Source organism: Schistosoma haematobium, chromosome 5, assembly GCF_000699445.3.
Source record: "Schistosoma haematobium chromosome 5, whole genome shotgun sequence".
In the NCBI taxonomy this organism is placed as follows: Eukaryota; Metazoa; Platyhelminthes; class Trematoda; order Strigeidida; family Schistosomatidae; genus Schistosoma; species Schistosoma haematobium.
In genome coordinates, this window is record NC_067200.1 from 18,272,532 (window position 1) to 18,292,164 (window position 19,633).

A 19,633-nucleotide genomic window follows, 5' to 3' on the forward strand; every position below is an offset into this window, starting at 1 on the left:
AGTCTAGAGTCGTTATCGATCCTGCCTACCCCTGCTTGTTGAGCTCAGAACACCAATCTCAGCCAACCAACCAAACAGACCACATCACACCATATAATAGGGAACAACATTTGTACAAGAATTAGCCAGATGTGGCTGCGAATTTGGGAGGCAGTGACTAATATACTGGGTATAAGTCAAGAGTGGTAAAACGTATAATAATAGTTAATGGGTCAAAATAAAACACACAATGAGAGGGACACGGATATGAATAGTTTAGTTATTTAACAATTACACGTATAGAATTGGTTCATAAATGGATCCCAAAGTTACCATTCATTATGCTTATCGGGACATAACAGAAGTTTATAATTGTGATGGAGTTTTGTTCTCTGAGCTAGATGGTTTGGTCGTGGAGCTTTCATCGTTCTTCTGAACGACATCATCAATACTTCACTTCTATCTGCAGTTTGTGCTGACGATGTCGTTCAGAAGAACGACGAAAGCTCCACGACCAAACCATTCACCTCAGAGAACAAAACTCCATCAAAATCATCCGCCTGAGCTACGAATCTTCTCCACCATCTCAGAAGGTTATAATGATTCAATGAAATCAAGTTTTTTTTTGTGAAATTGAGCTTATTCTATCTTATTTGCTTCCCTTTTATCAATGGTATACACTTTCATATCAACAGTAATGATGATTAGGTTATCATGTAAAGATTAAACAAGCTCAACGGATGAAACACTGGTTTTTCATTTCAATTTCAATCACTGAGATTATTTCAAAGCTCTAGCAACAATTAAAGTTTGTACATGTTAATAGTGATGATTGAAATTGAAACCAGTGAACAATTAGATTCGTTAACCTATAGGTTTATAACTTGTATTGTGACATGACTGAGGTTTCTTATTCATTCATTTAAACAGTCAGTCACTAATACTGTTAGCAAATTGTGTACATTAAAAGCTAAGATGGATAGGGGCTAACAGAAGAATTCAGGATTCGCGTTTTGTTCTAGTTGAAACTCGTCAATTGGATGTGCCTGTACCACTAAGTTGATGTTCACTCTAGGACTCGAACCAATAACAGTTTACTTCAAACGTCATCACATTATCCATATAGTTAATTTATAACACTTGTAACTTAAGACAATATCGAGGAAATCCGTACAGTTGGCACATATGCCAATAAGAGACTGATCAATTGTAGTACTAAATATCAATGGGAAGATTTATGTAAAACGATATTAAGTGAATTTGAACTTTACCACATTACACAGGCAAGTGGCCATCAGGACTCAGTAGATGAGTGGATAACGCGATGGGGTTTGAAACTAGGAGTGGTGGGTTTGAGTCCGAGAGTGAACATCAACTCTGAGATGTGACAGGTGCATCCATCTGACGAGTTCCTAATAGGACGAAATGCGCGTCCTGCATTCCACTGCGAGCCACTATTCATATTTGCATACAAAGTAATTGCCAGCTTTAAGAATTTGATGATTGTATCCATGGTCAGAATATACTACTTAATTGTTAGTTGATATAAGAATATTTATATTTGATAATAAGATCACTGATTGTATCTATTGTAATGTAACATCTTTAATTCTCGAAGTAACATTCACTAATTTGGATGATTGTTTAACGGATCAAATCTATTTCTGAAGAAGTTGACAAGTCAAACTAGTACTTGAAGTCAAATAGAACTTTTGATGTCTCCTCTATAATATACAGTAGAACTTCAGAAAAGACCTAATATGATGTTGTAACGAGATGCTTGTAATTCGTTTCATATATAACCGAAGAAAAATTAACGAAGTAAAGTTGAATTGTATGAAATAATATTCGTATAACACAACTGACTGAAATGTCAAGTCATCAATGAGTGTTGTCGTCTTGAGAGGAGTGGAGTACGAAGATCCCTTATTCATATAGATGTATTGAAATGTTCCCCCAAAATCAATACATCATTATTGGCATAACTACAAACAATCATACATAGTGATCAACATAAGGTTGGACAGAATTTTTCAATCAATGACATCATCTTCAAGAGATATGCCATGTTTGTATTGTGATAAATCATACTAGTAAGCTCACTTATTTTATTAAGGATTATTCAAGGTTTATCAGATGATCATTGTCTCAATGTAGAATGAAAAAATGAGCCACACACTGCTCAAAAGGCCAGATCGTAGTAGGTGGTTATATTAGTAGGCCACATCTGTAGCCTTTGACCTTAGAGTCTGATCCACAAGGTAGTGGGATTTAGATGGTGATTGGGGGTAGTCAACAGGAAACCCTGGACACGGGTTTCGTGCTACTTGGCACTCGTCAGCAAGGTGTACCTGTAATCTTGAGGGAACTGATGCTCCCTGGCGGATTCGATCTCGTGTCACCCAGCTTCACAGTCAGAGACGTTACCACTGAGCTATCCGAGCCGCGACTAACCTCCTGTAGGACTGAGATGTAATCACAATTGATTGATCACTGGGTGGTGATCAATGTCATGCTTGTCTAGTCCTTATTAGTGCAGCTCGAATGCTGTTGAGTCACCTAGACTGTTGGCCACATTGCAACATGATCGATAGCATTCGATCTGCACTAATAAGGACTAGACAAGCATGAGATTGATCACCACCCAGTGATCAATCAATTGTGACAAGGTAGTGGAGCCACGTCAGGAGATTCAGTCCCATGCCAGCCGATGAGAATGAATATAGACTCATTCACCATTTGTTTGCTCAGGATCCTGAAGCCCACGCACATCATTTGTTTGGAATTAGGGTTTTCCTACCTCCTTAAGTAGATTCACTGAATCCACTAACCTGGTTAAAGAAACGGACACTCTCTTTTCATTCTCTCGATTTCGTAAACAACACCCTTGCTGCGAGAAATCAGTGAGTAGGAGTTCCCTGGTAGTGGCTGTATACGCGTGGCCACGTGAGAGCATTTAGAGAGAGAGAGTTGACTCTCCACACCCTCGATCGTACCGGGGCATTTGGGGGCTTATCTGATTAGTAAGATACTACTGACTGTTGTTTGGTTTATTGCTTAGAACATAATACTTATCGAAGATGAAGGTGTTTAACGCAACTGTCGAATGACAATACTTATCTATTCAACTATTACAAGAATTGTCACTTGGAATCTACCTAGAGAAATAGACACTTCCTCACTGAAATCGATTAATCCAGTCTTCATTCTATGTGCTTCTATTGTGACCGACGTCACAACATCTCAGATATACTCAATAAATAGACAATATCGTATAAACAAGTCACCCTTCATTGTTGAGACTCAAGAACAATCCTTTACATCTTTACAATTTAGAAGAAAACTTAATTCAGAAAGCAACACTTTATTGATTATATAAAGAAAAGAAAAGGAAAGAAAAATGAACCATCAATCAATAGTACAATTGTCATGGTAACATGAGTATCGGTTCACAGTAGATAATGATCATATCAACTTGATGAATTAATTTGTGTACAATTGAGATCATGAGAGAAAGCTGGTTTCCATGGACAACAAGTTCCAAAAATGAAAATGATGTAAGAATATAAGAATGAAACAAAAATGAAATCACATTCAATAGTCCATAGTAACAAGTCACCATCATCATGATCGTGATCACATATAGAAGAATATGAATTCAATTTGACCAGATCAAGCACTCGAAATCAATTGATGAGGAGAATAGAAAGTACCGTTTGTGAAATGAAAACAATTAGAACATACCCATGAATATATATGGATTTATCGATTAATGTATGATGATAGAGATTGTGTTTACAAAGGTGATCATGATTCACACACACACACACACACTGTGTGGAATCAAATGATCTCACCTTATTATTGCACATTACGCCTTCAATAATAATAATAATAATAATAAGACTAATGATAATAATAAGAAGAATAGTGGAATAGATCAGTTAAGATTGTTCATCCATTAAATGATCCGATGATTGTTGGTATGAATCCCAAATCCTCAATTTGGATGAATCCCATTTCATTCTACATTCATTCCATCATAGAAGCCAACTGGTGTATTTCACCATACTGAACAACATCACATCGGGTGATGTTTTTATCACTCGACTTCCCTCATTTGGAATTGACCAAATGGATTGTTTAAATAATCTTTTGCAATAATCAATAATCAATTACCTTGTAGAATATGAATGATTGGTCTATTCTTTCTTCTCTCTTTCATATATATTGCCTACAACATTGAATAGAAGAACTAGGAGAAGGGAATAGAAAGAAAAAATTGAATGGGAATGTGTATAGGATTATAATTGGTCTAAACACAGTAGGAAATAAATAGAAGCAACGAATACACAATACAATGACCGATACAATTGTGTGTGTGTGTGTGTGGAAAGAATTCAGCTTTAAGGTCAATTCAATGACTCACATGATATGCCAGTTACCATGATTATGGATAGGTAAAAGCATTTTCCCTTTGTTTTTCCCAGTTTTACCCAGACTTCAGGATTGATTTGTTTTTTTTTAAGAAGTAAATATTCGATCGAGTCTTGTTTTGTGAGCTGGATGGTTTGGTCGTGGAGGTTTCATCGTTCTTCTGAACGACATCATCAGCACAAACTTCTACTCCATGAAGATTATCCACCTGAGCTACAAATCTTCATCACCATGTCTATGGGATTTGGCAGTAAACATTTTCACACCTTAATGTTGATATATGAAGTGTTGGTTAAGATGTTTGAGGTGGGACATAAGAGTAAATAACGATTCAATTGGTGTTGTTTGATTGTATCTTCCCATTGTTATTTAGGACTGCAATTGATCAGTCTCTTATTGGCATATGTACATCCTGTTCGGATTGCCTCAATATTACCTTCAGTCACATGTATTATAAACAAAGATGGATGATGGTTAGTAGTGGAATCGAGAACGCGCGTTTCGTCCTTTTTGGGACTCATCAGCTGGATGTACATATATGTCAGATTTGAAGTAATTTTTACAATGACCGATACAATTCAATTGTCTAGTGTTACTGAGAGTATGTATGTATGTATATGTATGACTATCATATAGCTTTAAGGTCAATTCAATGACTCGCATTACTTATCAATTGGTTAAAACCATAGTAACAGAAGTAATAATTACTATGGTTTGTACTGAACATAACCGTAAAGTATTATCACAGTTAGGGTAATACATGAGCTGAATGTCTTTGTTTAGTCATTTGTTGGGTTGATCAAAACAAAGATGATACCAGTCTGATTAAAAGAGACTCAATGTTTTTCTTTGGAAAAAGGAAATACATTGGTTTAATTAGAACTTCACAAACATTCGAAAATGGAAATAAAGTAGTGGTATATAGTTCAGTGCTAATTCTCATAGCTTTCTTGTTTATGCGGGGTTGTTTACGAAATCGACAGGATAAAAAGCAAATATTCGGAGTTTTAACCAGGTTGGTGGACACGGTGATTCCACCTATAGGTGTTGGAAAACAGTGATTACAAATCAATGGTGCACATGGGTTCCAGAATCCAGAGCGAACAAACAGAGTATGAACCAATCGATGGTCACTGCCTACTATGGGATTGCATCTCCTGACGTTGCTCCAAATGACTAGATAAAACCGTTGTTAAAAGATAAATAAAACAATAAATATATTCACACAAATGAAATAATGCACAGTTACTATGAGAATACCCCTACACACAAGAGCATGTCTATCAATTATTGATTAAAGCAAATCTAACTTACTTACTTATGCCTGTTACTTCCTAATGGAGCATGGGCCGTCGACCATTATTCTCAAACCCACTGTTTCTTTGGCCTTCCTTTCTAGTTCTATTCAACTGTTGTTCCTTCTTTTCATGTCTGTTTCCATTTCTCTGTGTCATGTGTTCTTTGGTCTTCCTCATCTCCTTTGACCTTGAAGATTCCAAGTGAGGGAAATTTAAACGAGATAGTATTATGTAGTTTACCCTCTATTTAGCTTATCAATAACCTATCGAAATGCTTATTACCAATTTATATCACTAACATCGGCTAGAAAAGTATCGGAGACTTTTCCACGACACGAATTTCCAATCATTCACAGAGTTCAAAAGAATAATTCGTTAAACCTGTTATTCCCAATACGATTGATTTTCTATTTTTCATTATTACCGTAAACACGAAATATTAAAAGACCAAGAAACTGATCGTTCTTCAATAGTTGATTGCAAGTTATAGTAAAATATCAGCCTCTGCATCAATAGGCCCCAATATACATAAAGGAAAAGGCAAGATCCTCAAATACAACACTGTGAACACCAACCCAATCACACTGGATGGAGAAACTCTGGAAGATGTGGAATCTTTCACGCACCTGAGAAGCATCATTGATAAACAAAAAACATCTGATGCACATGTAAATGCGAGGATTGGTAAAGCAAGGGCCGCATTACTACAGCTGAATAACCTATGAAAGTCAGAACAACTGTCAAACAATATCAAAGTCACAATCTTCAATATGAACACCAAGACAGTTAGTTATATTGTAGAGAGCTGAAACGTGGAGAACTATTACAACAACCATCAAAATGGTAGAAGTATTTACAAACAGTTTTCTAAGCAATATATTCAATATCCGATGACCGGATGCCATCGATGACATACTGTGGGACAGAAAAAAGCAGATACAAACTGAAGACGAAATCAAGAAAAGACGTTGGAAGTGGATAGAATATACGCTGTGGAAATCATCAAACCACATCACGAGGCAAGTCCTAACTTGGAATCCTTAAGGTAAACAGAAAAGAGGAACGCCAAAGAACACACTCCATCGTGAATTGGAAACAGACATGAAAAGAATGAATAACAACTGGAAACACGTAGATAGGATTGTCAAGGACAGATTTAGATGGGGAATGCTGATGGAAGGCCTGTACTGCTCCACGAGAAGTAACAGGTGTAAGTAACTAAGTAAGAAATTATAGTAAAATGTCAGATTAGTACACAAACTCAGTTCATGATTAGTGATAGTGTTAATTAATTGACCAGAAGTAAAATAAGTTTTGAATAAATCTCACTCTTCAGGAGAAACCAACAATTAATCCACTATTCAGCACTAATAAATATCTCGATAGTTGAGGTCATGCATCAAGTGAAGCTAGACCACCATGGAAAACCAGTAAGCACAGGACGACCGTTTCTTCCTGCTGTAGGATTCTTCAGCAGCGAGCATCCACGATCCCGTCTCGCAAGATTCGTACCCAAGAGCTATCAGTCTTGCGCACGAGCGGTTAACCATTAGACCACTGAGCTACCACTGATAGGTCCTGGGTTCAATTCTTACAAGGCGGTATCGTGGATGCTCACTGCTGAGGAGTCTCATACTACGACGAAACGACCGTTCAGTGATTCCAGACTTTCCATGGTGATCTAGTTTCAATTAGCTAATGATCTCAACTACTGAATGTACTATAATATCCACAAAAACCCTTCTGATATGAATAATGAAGATCATTAAATCTCTGACACAGATATTTGAAAAAAATTCCCTTATTTTAAATATACTACTTATATACAATATATCAGCCAATATTCATGATTAAGACCACTTTAATGTGAACATACAAATTTCAATGAAATACCTCAGAGTATTGATTTAACCTAAAAGTATATTATTCAGTAGTATTCTAATCATGCTTTCTTCATTTTTTTTTTCTTCTTCTTCTCAAATAGTCACATGTCTTGTATACCTACTAGCAAGATTAACTCACTCATAATCAAATCATATTAGATAATGATGATATGTAATAGTAAAGAAGTAAAGAGAAACAGTGATTATTTCTTTATATCATATGAGATGCTGAATAAGCATATTAGTTATTAATAAAGCTTATGATTTACCAATCATTGATAGTTTAGAAATTCAGTAAAGTTTGAACAGTTTTGGATAGAAGATATCTTGGTATTAAACAGAATCATCTTAGATTGGTAGCCCTCAAATGCTGTGGTAGGGTCAAGAGTAGAGATAGTTAGCTCTGCATTTAGAAGTGCTCTTACATGGCCACATGCATACAATTGCTGACAAGGAAGTTCTGCTCACTACCTTCTCGTGGTGAAGGTGTTGTTTATGAAATTAAGACGACGAAAACTGAATGCTTAGATAGCTCAGTGGTAACGTCACTAACTGTGAAGCTGGATGACACGGGATCGAATCCGTTAAGGAGTATCAGTTCACTTAAGATTACAGGTACACCTTGCTGATGACTACTAAGTAGCAGGAAACCTAGGTCCAGAGTTTCCTGCTGACTACCTACAACCATCATCTTATCTAAAGTTGTTTCAATATTGATTATATTCGGAAAGATTTATAATAACAATGTTATGTGTACTAAAAAGCGGACAATGGGAAATAGTACTGTTGAAACCATTCTAACCTTTTAATCTAAACTGTTATAGTAGGTGCTGCAAGGTTCAGCGGATGAGATTTATTATTATTATTTAAACACATAAACATAGGTACAAAGAGGCACCACATATATATGCACCACACTTTTTCAATCGATTTCTGTGAGGGATGGGATACTATCCGGGCGATCAAACAGAAACAGATGGTTTTTTTAAGTGACCACACCTCGAGCCTTCGACCTAAAGGTCTGATCCACAAGGCAGTGGAGCAACGTCAGGAGATGCAGTCTCATGGTAACCGGTGACAAATAATTGGTTCATATGCCATTTACTTCCTTAGTATCCTGGAACCCATATGCACCAGAGGTTTGGAATTAGGGTTTTTCAAATCCACTAGGTGGACTCCCTGTGTTCACCAACATGGTTAAAGCATTGGATATTCGCTTTCCCTCCTCTCAATTTCGTAAACAACACTTATGCCGTGAGAAGGCAGTGATTAAAACTACTCTGGCAGTGGTTGTATGCACGTGGCCACATGACAGCATTTGGAAGGGGGAGGGCAGACTCTTTACACCCTCGGTCGTACCAGGGCATTGTTTTCTTTCCCTATTTCAGTCAATGTTTTCAATTGAACAATCAAATTGACTCTAGTAACGAATTGTACAGAGTATAGTATATCATTCACTATCTAATATAAGTCCAAACTATAGAAATCTCTATGTTCTTACAATCTATTATCATTTATACTTTATTTCAATTCAATTACCGATATTATCTTGTTCTAATTTATGGAAGGGTCTTATTACTACCTTTCATTCCCTGCTTAGTAACATCTTAGAATCAGATTATCATTATTATTGTTGTTATTGTTATTATGACAAGAATTCTCAGATTATTGTTCATAATGAAACAATCATACTGTTCTGATCTTATTGATCACTTGTTATCTCATTTTCAATCTGATCAATTCATATCTATATGTTCATTATAATAATAAATATGTCAACTAATTGGACAATATTCTCTTCAATAAAATTTGGGATGAGCAACAAGTACCGACAGAATGGAAAAAAAGACTTCTAGTCAAAATACCAAAGAAAGGCGATCTCAGCAAGTGTGATAACTACAGAGGCATCACTCTTCTCTCAATAACGGGACACTATTAACAATAACCAACTGTGGGAAAGAACAAACCAGATCCCAGTGGAGGAAGAAATTAGGAAAAGGCGCTGGAAGTGGATAGGACACACATTGAGGAAAGCACCCAACTGCGTTACAAGACAAGCTCTGATGTGGGGTCCTCAAAGCCAAAAGAGGAGAGGTAGACCAAAGAACACATTACGCCGAGAAATGGAGATAGACATGAGAAAAATGAACAAGAATTGGATGGAATTAGAAAAGAAGGCCCAGGACAGAGTGGGTTGGAGAATGATGGTCGGCGGCCTATGCTCCATTAGAAGTAGCAGGCGTAAATAAGTTAGTAAGTAAGCAATTGGACAATAGTATTTATCGGGAGTTAAGATGCGGAATTGTCTTGATTTATTATGTATTGCTTAAATATTATATCAGTAGTTTACATTTTATAGATTTCTAACAAAACCTGTTTGATTTGTACAGGTTTTTCTTGTTTTTATACATTGATAGATGCTGGATCAATAGAAATTTATTGACTTTAGGTCATGAATCGATCAATGTTAAGCCATCATTGGAAACCTGGAAGTATTGGATAACCGCCCCGTTTTACTATGGGATTCAAAAGTGTACATACACGATTCTGCACTCGGTATTCGAATTCACAACCTTCAGTCTAGAGGGCTAACGCTTAAGTTTTAAAGCACTGATTTGACGTCCAACGGTGTTAGTGTCTAACTTCAATCATGTTACATTGTCTTCTGTGGGTAATGGCTTCACAGCCGACACGGTTGAACTCCACTGGTCACGGATTCTTACTAGAACTCCGAGAATTCCCCCGTCGAAGCTAGTCACTAGTGAACACATGATATTTATCAGTATACGGTTGTGAAGATTGTTGACTTTTATTCAAGATCATGAACCGATCAGTGTTAGATCACCACTGAAAATCTATTTGGTAGATATCTGCTATTACCCTATTTAATGGTTGAATTCATGAGTCCATTAAAACTAGATCAATAATGAAAACCTAGAAGCATTAATCGGCCATTTCGATCTAGTATGGGACTCTCTAGAACTGCTCATTAATGATCCGTCATGTGAAACTCGAACCCAGGATTTTTGATCTCATGCGCCAACACTTAACCTCTAGACCACTGAGTCGGCATCTAATTCCAACTAATCCACGATATTGTGCAACCGTCCACCATTATGTTCAGTGAGTAACTGTTTCACCTTAATAATGATGATCATGTTACATTTATGTGATAATCTTATTATCACTTCTATCTAAAGTCTACACTCATGATGTCATTCAGAAGAATGATGAAAGCTTCACAATCAAATCATCCAACTCAAAGAACTAAAACTTCATCACTTAATATTGACCTCCTAGATTCCATGACTAATCACTATCCATCTTTACTTACTTAAAATTCGATTCATTTAATAGAATAATATAAAGTAAAAAAGAAAAAAATGAGAAAAAAAGAGAAAAGAAAGAAAGAAATTCTTCAGTTTATAAATGTATACACAGTTATTTCACTTATATATAAGTCATATGATGCAATTACATTTTTATAAAGTATGAATATTGAGAATAAAACAAAATAAAAACTCATATAGAAACAAAATGAACGCGTAGATATATGTGTGCGTGTGTGCGTGTGAGCGAGAGAGAGAGAGGAGGGAGGGAGGGAAGGAGGGGGAGAGGGAGGGGAGGGAAGGAAGAGAGAGGAACAGAGGGAGGTAGACGAGTAAATAGTGAATATAATAGAACGTCACTCTCTCTCTCTCTCTATCTCTCTCCATATATGTATATATACATATGCAATTGAGAATCATCAGATATTTCAGAGGAAAAACAAACAAACAATTGAATTTATTTTCTTGGCTCTGATATTCCACTAGTAGTAAAACATGGTGATGGATCAACACGACCAGCTTTACCTAAACCTTTACCAGTTTCTATATCAAAACGTTCTTTATGTGAACCAGTAAATGTTTTTACATTTGTCAATCTAGATGTTGTTGGATCAGAGCTAATTTTCTATAAAAAGAAAAAAAGAAAAAAATTCAATAAATAATCAATTTTCTATTGATTGATGTAGTAGTTAGTGTATGGTACTCATATTGACAGATATAAGTAGTATGTAAATTTGTCAAAGAAAAACCAAGATTGAACTGAAGAGAACAGAAAGGTATTGAGAATAACAAGAGAATTGAAAGAATTATAAAGGATGTAAGAGATAATTGAAGGAAGATATTTAAAGGGTGTATTTGATGTATGAATAACACATTTCACTAAATCTTTAAGTGATTGTATATTAATCAACTAGATGGTTATACCCTCATTAACTGTTTGTTCACTACAATTATTATTATTACCCCCAAATGCCCTAGTACGGCCGAAAGTGGGGAGAGTCCGCTCTCCCTCTCGAAAAGTTCTCACATAGCCACGCGTATATAGTCTATGCCAGGGAAGTCCTACTCAACTTCTTCTCGTGGCGGGGGTGTTGTTTACGAAATTGAGAGGACGAAATGCGAATTTCCGGCACTTTAACCGGGTTGGTGGACGTGGAGAGTGAACCTAAGGAAGTTGGAAAACCCTCATTCCAAACCAATGGTGCACATGGGCTTCAGTATCCTAAAGGAACAAATGGCGTATGAACCAATCGTTGGTCACCGGCTACCAAGGGACTGCATCCCTTATGTTGCTCCACTGCCTTGTAGATCAGACCTTCAGGTCGAAGTCTCCAGGTGTGGTCCCCTAAGAAAACCACCTGCTTCGGTTTGGGCACCCGGGTAGTATCAAAACCCCCACACAAATCTCATTTGATTTGTGTGGCACATATATATTTGGTGCCTCCTTGTACCGATATCTATGTGTTAAAATAAAAAAATAATAAATACCAATTATTATCAAGCTGTAAAAACGTATATATATATATATATATATATATATATATATATATATATATATATATGAGAATCTTTTTGTTCTGTTAAAGTACTAGTTGCGTGCGGAGATGTGAACAAGGAATAACCAAGATGATGTAATAGAACTGTAACGTGAATGTAGTAAGATGAATAAAATGATTTCTTGAATTGGTTGAAGTTAGACATTAACACCGTTAGATGCTGACTTAGTGGTCTATGTGGTTGACTGTTCGCATGCGAGACCGATAGGTCCTGGGTTTGAGGTTCGAATTTTTGAAGGCGGGATAATTGATGCACAGTGCTGAGGATTCCCATGCTAGGACGAAACGGTCATCCAGTGCTTCGAGGTTTTTCATTATAGTCTAGCTTCAATTAACTCATGAACCAAACTATTATAAAATCTTTTCGTTATAATAATTAAAGGTCATAGATGTGTAAATAATAAATAAGGTGGTATAATGAGCAATTATGAATAAAATAATGAAAATATGAGACATAAGTAAAGAGAGATATGCAGTAATAATAATAATTAAGGCCTAAGTATCGATAACGATCTATATGCACAGTTCTGGCTTGAGCTCATGGATGGCAAGAGGTTCGGGTATTTTTAGGAGTTGGATACGAAGAAATCCAGGTAGATTTGAACGAATCGTATATACAACCATAAAATGAAACTGAATAGGTGGAAGGATTACAGTCAATTAGATGGTCAAGTATGGAACTCGTAACTGCTTTCCTCTCACCCTTGTAGAACCAAACTGGGACATGTTCCTGTATCCGAGTTGATAGCGAGCGCTGGCTATGTCAAATGTATCTTGCTCCAGAAGAGCAGATGAACTGGTAGATGCACATGGAGGTGACTAGACTGGGGGGTGAGCTTATCTTTTATGGATATAGAAATCAAGTTTCTACTAGTGAACTTTATCTGTCGCTACAACTATGTTTGGTATCAGTTTAATTTCATTTAAGATCAAGTCATCACTATAACAACTACTCTACTCGATTACTCATTCTGAAAGTGTGTAAATCACTTGAAAAATATAAAAACCGATCACTTTTGTTTGCATTTGTCTGAAAAATAATATTCAAATATTGAGAAAGAAAAGATTTAGAATTATTATAAGTAAAGATGGGTGGTGGATGACAGTGGAATCCAGGACATGTGTTTCGTCTTAGTTGAGATTTGTCAGCTGGATGTACCTACATCACAGAGTTGGTGTTCACTCCTAGACTCGAAGCTAGTGCCATTCACTGATTAGTCCCATATAGAACGAAACGCATTTACTCGATTCCACTACTCTGCACTATCTATCTTTGCTTATAATACTTGTAACTTAAGGCAGTATCGATGCACTCTGAATAGGATGCAAATATGCCAATAACAGACTGAGCAATTACAGTTCTAAACATCAATGGGAAGTTTCGAACAAACAATACAACATGATTATAATCAGAAAGAGGTTTTGTGGATATTATAGTAATTTGTATGCCGACTCAGTGGTCCAGTAGGTTAAGCGATTGCGCGCGAGACTGAAGGCCTTGGGTTCGAATTCCGCGAGCGGGATCGTGGGTGCGCACTGTCGAGGAGTCCCACAATAGGACGAAACGGCCGTCCAGTGCTTACAGGTTTTCAGTGGTGGGCTAACATCAATCAGTTCATGATCTAAACCAAAAACTTAATAATCTCCACAACCCCTAAACTGATAGTAATTTAATAGGTGAATTCATGAGTCAATTAAAGTTAAACCGACAGGTCCTAGGTTCGAGTCCCGTATGTGAGATCGTGGATGCGCACTGTTGAGAAATCCTATACTGTTCAGTGCTTCAGGCTTTTCAATGGTGTTCCAACTTACATCGACTCATGAATTCAACCATTGAAACGTTTTATGACTATACGTATATTAACTATACTCTTTAAGCCATAACATAGTAGAATCTATGAAAATTAACTATGAAATATACTTACAGTACCACCATGAATCGCTGGTGATGTTTCAGCTATTTTACGTTTAAGCTCAATTACTGCATCTTTATGTTCCATACCGTTGGCAGCAGCATAAACTTTTGCTAATCGACCTTCCAGAAAACTTACAAATCCTGGGAAATCAACGTCTCTGAATAGTAAGTAAATAAGAAAAAAGAAACACTTATAGATGTTTAATGTAAACAATATTCATCTTTATTTATTCAGACAGATGCATTATGTTGTAATGGAGAAAACAACGACTTGAGATGGTGAGGAAGATTTGTAGCTCAGGTTGATGATTTTGATGGAGTTTTGTTCTCTCAGGTGAATGGTTTGGTCGTGGAGCTTTCATCGTTCTTCTGAACGACATCATCAGCACAAACTTCAGATAGAAGTGAAGTGTTCGAATTTCTCCATATGTGTTTCACAGCTTGTTCTGTACACCTCGACGTTGATTGGTTCTTATTGACCTTAAATTTGTCATTGTTTACTCCTTTGTTTTGGTTGTCTCCCATTGGGAGAGAACAAAACTCCATCAAAAACAACGACTTGACTTTATGAGGATGTCAATATAATGAACAACTCCACCTAATAACTAAGACTAAATGAGGGTTATAAAACAATATGAGAAATTAGAATTATGATTGACAGTGTATGGTTAGGTTTATGAATAGAATCTAGAGTTTTTATCACGAACTGATATTAGTTAAAATGCTAAAACGCTATCTAGACAAATGGATGAATGAATTTCGCGTCAAAATCTAAGACTAGTCTTCTTAAATCTGATTGGTTCGTTCATAAATTATAGTCTTGCCTAGTTCTCGAAATTGTCAGGATTCACCTAGAGACACTAATCATCATAAACTTATATGTTAGTTTTAATTCTTAGAGTTAACCTTAATTACAAAAGTTTTATGTGAGTAAACTTAAACGTATTCATAGTATTAGATGAAGGAAGATTATTATGGCTTGTTCATTCATCGAAAGACGACAAATGAGGGTCCACTCATCGAACAACAAAAACACTTTTGGACAAATTCCTAATTATCAGAATGGGTTTTGTGGAGTTCAACCAGGTCTGTTGTGAGATAGGAACTCACTGAAGACAATGGTGTACGGTAGCGCAACTTCGTGGATTGGTTGAAGTTAGACATTAACACCATTGGGTGCCGGCTCAGTGGTCTATTGGTTAAGTGCTCGCACGCGAGGTCAGTAGGTCCTGGGCTCGGGTCCCGCGGGGTGCGGGGTTTTAGGTGCGCACTGCTGAGGAGTCCCATACTAGGACGAAACGGCCGTCCAGCGCATCCAGGTTTCCAATGGTGGTCTACCTTCAACAGACTCATGATTTCAACCTGCGAAATTCCTAATTGTTGTGTTAGCCATAGTGTGTCTTATCTATGTTATCATGAGAAATATTCAACCAAGCACGTGGACAATCTTCATCTCAATTGCTAAGTTCATTGGCTATTTCTTACTTTGTTGTTAGAATTTCAATGGTCTTGCTGCTTTGTTCAAAAGAACCTTAATTAGAATAAAGTATTAAGAGTATAGTGTACTCATAGGACCATCTGTCCCTATACAGCTCTATTACTCAGCTTTAGTACGCAACCCTTGATCCGTGGTCATTTCAAGCACAAAGACATCAAATAATGAAATCGCATATTAGACGGGTAAAGCGATAATCAATGTGCTGATGTGACTTTATACAGAAAAAAAATTGAGAAATGATAGGTTTCCAAAATAAGTGTACACTAACTTGATTCTACAAAATTATTACTCTTATTTAAATGTAAGTCTCGCGATTCTGTCGATCACCTCTAACTACCTGAAAATTGATGTACTTTCAGATGTTCAGTAAAGATCTCAATTTTATAATAGTGTCAAACAGTAAGAATTATGTTTGAGATCATGAATAGATTAATGTTAGACTACCACTGAAAAACTGGAATCATTGGATGGTCATTTCATTCTAGTGTGGGACTCCTCAGTAGTGGGTACACACGATCCCGAACTCGGTATTCCAACGCACGACCTTCCATCGCGCACCAACGCTTAAGCTCTAGACCACTGGAGTCGACGATTAGTGACGTTAATTTCTAACTTCAAACAATCGACGATATTGTGTGAACATTTTCCATTGTCTGCAAAAGATACGAGCCTAGTGTACGGGAGAGGGGGGAGTAATTTCTGTGAAAATACTTTGTGTTAGCAGTTAGACATTATTATCATTAGATGCCGGCTCAGTGGCCTAATGGTTAGGCGCCCGGGGTTCGAATCTCGTGAAGCGGGATCGTGGGTCCGCACTGCTGAGGAGTCCCACAACAGGACGAAACGGCCGTCCAGAGCTTCCAGGTTTTCCATGGTGGTCTAGCTTCAATCGGCTCATGGTCTCAACTATTAAAAGTTAATTAATTGTTCGATTCTGTCTGTCGTTGTGTGATGAAGAAGTTCAAAACCGTTATATACTTTACATGACTAACTGATTAATGAGATCGTTTAACCCCTAGTCTGGAATTTACAAAATAATGATAGAGAAAGGACTATATAATAAAACATTGGATAATTCAAATTGCTTTCATTTATTGGAGAGATTTATTTGCATCGTTGATCAGACGATAAGCTTCCTCATTACTGTAGACAATCAAGAATTAAAGAGCTAACATGTAGATAGCTAGTTTGAACTACAAATATATTCTGAAGACTTCTTACCATTAAAATAAAGTAAGATGGACAAGATATTTCATAGACGAAATTCTTGTCACTTTATTTAAATTTTAATGGTTGAATTCATAAGTCAGCGTAAGCTAGATCACCAACTGAAAACTTGGAAGCATTGAACTGGCTTCCAGATAGATTTCCTGCGGTTCATACATATACAAAACAGAGAGGGGTTTTGTGGATATTATAGTAATTTTAATAGTTGAGATCATGAGTCGATTGAACTTAGACCACCATTGAAAACGTGGAAGCTCTGGACGGCCGTTTGATCCTAGTTTAGGACTCCTCAGCAGTGCGCATCCACGACTCAGTCTCGCAAGATTCGAACTCAGGACCTATCAGTCTACAGACCACCCAACAGTGTTAATGTACACGAAATTTCACCACCGTCCAACATTGTCATCAGTAAGTTAAAATCTTACAACAGACTCGGTTGAACTCCATTGTTCACAGCTGCTCACTAGAACTCCAGTGAGCATATGATGATTATAATGAGAGAGAGTGATTGTGTAGATGTTGTAATAATTTAATAGTTGAATTCATGAGTGAATTGAAACTAGTACGGCACTCGTCAGTAGTATGCATCCACGATCCCGCCTTACGAAATTCCAACCCAAGACCTGTTGATCTTGCGCATGAACGTTCAATATCTAGACCACTCAGCTGGCCGACATCCAACGGTGTTCATTGTCTAACTTCAACCAATCCACAAAATTGCATCACCATCCACCATTATCTTCAACGAGTTCCTATCTTAAAAACACAATTGTATGAACGAAGAATATTCTTTTCAATAATTTTTCATCAGGTTCTACAATTATAAATCCAGATTAATAATCCATAAAATTGGCCAGATGGTTGGCCAATGGTTAAGATCATGAGTCGGTTGAATCTAGACCACCATGGAAAACCTGGAAGCACTGGACGGCCGTTTCGTCCCATTGTGGAACTCCTCAGCAGTGTGCACCCACGACCTCGCCACCTGCGAGACTCGAACCCAGTGCCCGAGCACTTAACCACTAGACCACTGAGCCGGCATCCAACGGTGTTAATGTCTAACTTCAACTAATCCACGAAATTGAGCGACACATCCACCATTGTCTTCAGTGAGTTCCTATCTCACAACAGACCTGGTTGAACTCCACTGGTAACGACTTCTCACTAGAACTCCAGGATATACCTCATGAAGCCAGTCACTAGTGAGCATATGTTGATTTATATCAGATGGGTTTTTGTGTAGATTGTAGTCATTTCAATGGTTAAGATCATGAGTCTTACAACAGACTCAGTTGAACATCATTGGTCACTACTTCACATTAGACCTGTAGGAAATATCTCTTGGAGACCAGTCACCATTCACTATACAAAATATCATAGAATCAACAAAACTATCATTTGAATTACCTTTTAGTACTTCCAATATGTGCACGAAATTCAATATCAATACGATTTGTATCTAAATTTTTTGAATAAATTTGACAATCTGTACATAATTTTTTAATGGTTTTATCAGTTGCTGTAATAGAACCTTTTTTAACAAAATTACAAAATGATAAAAATGATTGTTTTAATTGATCTGATGACATTTTTATAGATCCTTTATATAAATAGATCGATAGATGGATCTGTCTTCGTTGAATGTCGACGCGTTTGATCGTATTCTTTATGTAGAATGTCTACGGATCATTGACGTGTACATATATATATATATATATATATATATATATCTAATGTCATTCATTATTATGAAAGAGAATCATTTCATTGGTTAAATAGATTTTTACTATTACTGATTATCATCATGATTTTGATTAGTTTTATGTAGGCAGTAAGTTTCAAATTGGATTCATCTAATAGACCATTTCATAGTCAAATTCGGTCTTTAAGTTTACTGATATTAAATAGAAAAATTCTAATCAACCAATCATAATGTTCAATATAAAAAGTTTCTATTATGAAATGTAGATAGGCAGATAGGTGAATGAATTTAATACACACACACACACTCACACATAGATACAAAGGATAATATAAGAACATGAGAATGGAGATTGGTAGAGATTGTAGTAGTTATAATAGTTAAATTCATGAGTTGATGTAAGTTGGACTAACATGGAAAAGCTGAATACATTGAAAGACTGTTACATCTTAGTATAGTACTCCTTAGCAGTATGCATCCATTATTCCGTACACGGGATTCGAACCTAGGACCTTTAGTCTTGTGCAAGAATGTTTGATCTGTAGATCACTGAAATGAGATCTAATGGTGTTAATGTCTAACTTCTATTGATCCATGAAAAGTTGCGTAATCAATCATTCAATGGCTGGGATGAATAACTGTCGTCGCTCGACATGGACTGGACTAAGGAATTCAACTATTAAAATTAGAATATTATCAGATTTTATTGTTAAAATGATATTTAATCCTAGTTACCATATTTTTTTTGAGATTTTCTTCTGAAATAAAAATCCTCAACTAATCGAAGACCATGTTAAAACGGACGCGAA

The 19,633-nt window shown here is 36.6% G+C and overlaps 1 protein-coding gene across 1 annotated transcript; it reads right to left on the reverse strand.

Annotated features, from left to right (window-relative positions):
- Window positions 1–3,062: 3,062 nt before the first annotated feature.
- MS3_00009303 (uncharacterized protein) lies at window positions 3,063–18,980 on the reverse strand. The gene is made up of 4 exons (XM_051217657.1): window positions 18,530–18,980; window positions 14,408–14,555; window positions 11,452–11,551; window positions 3,063–4,234 (listed from the first exon to the last, which is right to left on the reverse strand). The coding sequence occupies exons 1-4, from the start codon at window positions 18,709–18,711 to the stop codon at window positions 4,182–4,184; spliced, it is 483 nt and encodes a 160-aa protein (XP_051065071.1). The 5' UTR covers window positions 18,712–18,980; the 3' UTR covers window positions 3,063–4,181.
- Between the last annotated feature and the right edge of the window lie 653 nt (window positions 18,981–19,633).